The sequence below is a fragment of the Sardina pilchardus genome, chromosome 3 (genome assembly GCF_963854185.1).
Source record: "Sardina pilchardus chromosome 3, fSarPil1.1, whole genome shotgun sequence".
Lineage (NCBI taxonomy): Eukaryota > Metazoa > Chordata > Actinopteri > Clupeiformes > Clupeidae > Sardina > Sardina pilchardus.
The window spans coordinates 26,979,642-26,984,586 of record NC_084996.1 but is presented as its reverse complement, the minus strand read 5'-3'; the positions used below and the strand labels follow the sequence as shown (position 1 = coordinate 26,984,586).

The 4,945-nt window shown below is 43.3% G+C and overlaps 1 protein-coding gene across 2 annotated transcripts; it reads right to left on the bottom strand.

The window, feature by feature from the left end:
- Positions 1-607: 607 nt before the first annotated feature.
- Positions 608-4,149, bottom strand: socs1a (suppressor of cytokine signaling 1a). Of its 2 annotated transcripts, none has more exons than XM_062532604.1 (2): positions 3,992-4,149; positions 608-1,548 (listed from the first exon to the last, which is right to left on the bottom strand). In XM_062532604.1, the coding sequence occupies exon 2, from the start codon at positions 1,474-1,476 to the stop codon at positions 865-867; it is 612 nt and encodes a 203-aa protein (XP_062388588.1). In that variant the 5' UTR covers positions 1,477-1,548; positions 3,992-4,149; the 3' UTR covers positions 608-864. The 2 variants fall into 2 exon arrangements, with proteins under 2 accessions (XP_062388588.1, XP_062388587.1); XM_062532603.1 differs by lacking the exon at positions 3,992-4,149 and adding an exon at positions 2,082-2,409.
- Positions 4,150-4,945: the final 796 nt, after the last annotated feature.

Below are 4,945 nucleotides of genomic sequence, written 5' to 3'. Positions count from 1 at the left end.
GTAGCATGGATGACTCGAGTTAGCAACGTTCTGTCTATATGGCTCCGCCTCTCCCTCACACTGAGTTATCGCAAGCTCTTCCATTTCTTGTAAACGCATGTCTGGGTGCTCAGCGATTACTGTCACCATAGCTCCACCTATCCACCGCGTATCCTACACAGATGAATCACAGTAGTAATCGCATACATCACACTTAACAGGGACAGTCACACAGGTAATCAAGCCAAGCAGGTAAAAAGTCAAGGACAGGAACATTCCCATGTGATGGAAATGTAAGACTCTATATATCACGCAATCTCACCAAGCCAATCGTATTCTAGAACTACGTCTCAATTTGATCCTACTCAGTGTGTTCAGACACAAAGGCAGGTGGTAAGGTAATTGCCTATTCACTACTAATTTGAAGCTGGATGTTGTTAAGCAGATAATATTTTGTAGCTACCAGTTGGGTCAGAAGTTACCTACCCAATTCTACACTCAGATTTGTCTTAAAAGCCCAACTCTGAATATTAGTATAATTCCTCAATCCCCACCCACCAACCCCAAAAACCTGAATACCGGACCATCCCAAAAGGTCCAAAACAGCTAAAAAGGATCAGTAGAAGAATGTTGTAAAACTTTGATAATATTTATTTTCCAAATATCTAGAAATACTCACTCCTGCGTAGCAGGAAACTAATTTCAAAAGGAGAAGTTTCCTTAAATAGTGTAAACATTGACAGGTTCTGTAAACATTCCATACACAATTTTCTTGTGCTGGTCCCAAACATGTGCTACAAAAATAATAACAACTTCTCTTTGGCCAGCAGAACATGGCTAGTCCCTCCATGTTGCTCAGCAAGCTTAATGCATTCAATATGGTCTTCAGAGTCGATAGGGAAATGAGTGTAGGAAGTCTTTGAGGATGGGATTGACAGGGATGCTGTCTATGTCCGGTTTGTCCCCACATGCCTCTACTATTGTCCGGCGGCACAGCTCCTGCAAGGACTGCACCTGTACTTGCCTGCAAGGGCTGGTCAGACTCTTCTTGGGCGAGGTTATGTAGTATTCCAACAGTTTGAACAGCGAGTCAAAGGACTCCTTGCTCCCGGACAGGCTGAAGCGTGCGGCCTGGTAGTTGATCCGGATGCTGATGGGCCCCGCCAGGGCCCGGTAGCTCAGTGTGAAAAAGACGTCCTTCTGGCGGCTGTCACGGATGAGGAAGGTCCCCAGAGGTTTGCTCTTCAGCTTGTCGTGGGCTTCCTCCACGGTCATCGGTCCCCAGTAGAAGCCACTGTTCTCCAACATTGAAGTTGTGTGCGTAATGGTTTTAAAGTCCTGCTCGCTCTTGAACGGGCGGAAGTGTGTCTGTCCGTCCCGCCTGGTGGTCTGCTGGCAGGACCGGGGCCGGTGAGCCACGGAGTCAGCCACTGAGGGCTCAATCCTCACTCTGCATTCAGCTGCTGTGTTACCTTCCAGTGGACTGTGTGCTACCATCCTACATGGAAGACCAGCCTGTGTGGTCTCCCATAGTCTCTTGTTAACGCCTTACAGGTGAGTCTCACTAATCTGCAAAAACAAAAGGCTAGACATTAGATTCAGATTCCACAATCCTTGCAAAATATATGAATTGTCCTGAGGGTCACCGTGATCCACAACAACGCTGATAGGCCACATGTTGTAAGCGAAAGAAAGTCATCACCAGGCTAGTCTAAACTCAAGTCTAACATAGCTGATAGCCAATTACAGCAATGAAATATTAAACGGAATCAATAGACACTATTAGACAGTTTAATTTATTGGCAAATGCCACAACTATTACAAACAGAGAATTCTTTCCACAGCTAACTTCTGCATTCAACCCCACAAACAACACACGAACACAACTAGCAGGGGACCGGAGAAAGCGCTGGCCAGCCCGTTCGGTTTGTGAACTTTCGGATTTTCCACTCAATGTCTAATGGCTCTTTTCGTAGCCTACCGTTACATTCATGATATACATAAAACTGAATTTCAATACGTTCATGACTTGAGAACATAAAAATAACAAATTAATATCGTAGGCTATTGTTTCTAAAGTGTCAAAATTAAGTTAACCTTACCGTAGATATATCTGTGCGGCGAGAGGCTTCCAAAATCTAAGCTTTCTTCCCACGACGGGAAACAGTGAATTATCATTTGTACAATTCCAAACACGATGTGATACTATTTCCACAGTCATTAGTTGGCCTTATTCCACTGGGCATTCATCTTCCGCAGTTATATCCCGTTCGTACCAAGCCAAACAGTTTACTGTACACCTCGCAACTGCTCTCTCTGCTTAAATACCGTATACTAGTAGGCTGGTTTTCAGAAAGTTTCATTAGGCTGTAGCAAGCCCCGCCCCATAGCAATTCCTGGAAGAGCCTCAAGTTCATAGAACAGCGCTCCTCACAAACGGGTTTCACTTCCATTGAAAAGAGCTTCAGATAAATTTCCTATAGGGCAATTCATGTAAGGTCGATGCCTTCCGTGGGCTTGAATTCTGATTTCAAGATTTTACATTTAGTTTTCAAGGTTATGCTTTCATGTCTGAATTCCTTTCTCGCGACCAACAATTTGGTCAAGTCAAAACACAGCTAGACCATTGGCATAGGCCTCATCAAAACATGATGATTTGTAGCCTACATATAGGCCTAGGCCTAGGCCTAGTCTACTACATACTACATACAATGAATTATGCAGACCAGAGCCAGGGCTGCATGTTACTAATTGCATGTTCTGCAGTGCCTATAGCCCTGTCTCATCCGCCCGCTTTACAGTCAGCAAACCATAGGCCTGGCTAGATCTCCTTGACTGGACCACTTGTAGGCCTATGTCACCTATTTGCCAGCGAACTGTGATGACAAGAATTACTATTATTAGGCCAGGCCTAATAAGAATGGAATGCCTTTCAAGAAATGTCAAATCAATGCATTAACCTATTGCATACGTGCAAACATGATGGGAATGTTCATAATGTACTGATAAATATACACATTTCCTCTTGGGACTTATATACCATGCATACGTGCACTGATCTCTAACAGGAAAATGCTGTTACTTATTGCGCAGAAGGATACAAAATGTAACAATAGATAATTGATATGCAGAGCATTAGTGCAAGGCGTGTGCTGTGGATGCCAACCGAAAACTCGAGATGCCAAACCAACTAAATGAAACTCCAGACAGCTATTCATCCCGAGTTTCAGTTCTGGAAAAGTGAGACGACAGCTGCAAGTCCAGGTGCATTAATTCCAGCCATGCAAAGCAGTAATGACTAGCAGGCAAAGCAGAAAGTAGCCTATGTTTCCATATTTTATGACAAAATCAGAGTCTAGATCAAAACAAAGCAAAACGTGTGCAGGATAAGAGCAGGGTCCCAAGTCACTGCAAGGACAGAATGAGGTTAGGCCATTTCACCTGAATAATAATTTAGAAACTGAAAATATCAGCACATCAGATAGCTACGGTTCTATGCTCGAATGCAGAAAAAGCTCTTTCACTTTGAGATTCTCCTAAATCCTGCCGTTTTTGGACAGAGGACGAAGGGAGAGGGGGAGGAGCTGGACAATAAGAGGTTGCATCTCACAGGAATAGCCTATACTTGTTGCATGTTTCAAAAGCACGACGGTAAAACAGAAATGAAAATTACTTCTTAAAGGGAAGCGCACGCACGCTGGTTGCACCCTAGATGTCAAAATAAGGTATTACACAAGGCTGACATGTGATTTTGAATATGCATGAGTTACTGAAACTGAAAAAAAATTGCCTCTGTCGATGTTGTTATGGTGACATGACTGACGAAAATCAAGCTTTGTCGAGTTTATAGCCTACACAGCGTATAGCCTGACGTAATCTCATATGATGGACTGCATGCATGTTACGGACCCCCGGCCCTAACCTTCTGTTTTAATAAAATCACAAACACAATCTGCAAGATGTTCACGCATGACTGATGTGGACACTTTGGCAATAGCCTTGCGTGACTCACCTTGAATGAGAAGATTTGACTTAGCTGAAGAAGACACAGGAAGGGGACGGGGAGAAAGGAACCACTTCAAACCGAAAAGTGAAAACATAATTGCACCTCGGTTGGGTAAAGAATACGACTTCATTTCTACTCCAGATAGGCAGCCTACCCACAACAGCGACGTTACGAAGTAGGCTGATTTCAAGGAAAGCGAAAGTGAAAGCAAAGCAAGCTCTGCTCTTCACGCAAACGCAGTAGCCTAGGTGTGTGTGTGTGTGTGTGTGTGTGTGTGTGTAGCGTATAGGCTACCTTACAAAAATAACTGCATTACTGCATACGTGTCATGTGACTGCAGTTTTGGAGGAAATGTGTTTTTAGATTCAACTTTATTTTCATTGTTCAGAGTAGGCTACAGAGACAACGAAATGCAGTCATTTGGACATGAAAAACAGCATAGTACTGCATAGCTACTGTAGGCTATTTTACTGCAGAAATGCAACATTGTGGACATGAAAATACTGTAGCCTACTTCTGCACTGTAGACTACTGTAGTATAACCGCACTGTTCTTTGAAAAAAAAAACTGCAGTTATTTTTTGTAAGGTATGATCATTCAGAAACTGAAAGACCCCCTGCAGGTCAGATAGTAACCTATTCTTATAACCTGGAAACGTCTGTTCGAATACAGAGAATGTTCTTTCACTTTGAATTTGGAAAGTATGTCCGTATACTGTTTCTGGGGGGGGGGGGGCTGGACAGATTAATATGGAAACCTTCTGTTTAGTCTGCTAAATGCATAGTCATTATTTGCATGCCTGTGCATTGCATGACGTGTGTGTGTGTGTGTGTGTGTGTGTGTGTGTGTGTGTGTGTGTGTGTGTGTGTGTGTGTGTGTGTGTTTGTGTGTGTGTATATGTGTGTGTGTATATATGTGTGTGTGTGTGTGTGTGTGTGTGTGTGTGTATATATGTGTGTG

Excerpts from the sequence above, each read along its gene's own strand:
- socs1a (XM_062532604.1), bottom strand. The coding sequence starts at position 1,476 with ATGGTAGCACACAGTCCACTGGAAGGTAACACAGCAGCTGAATGCAGA.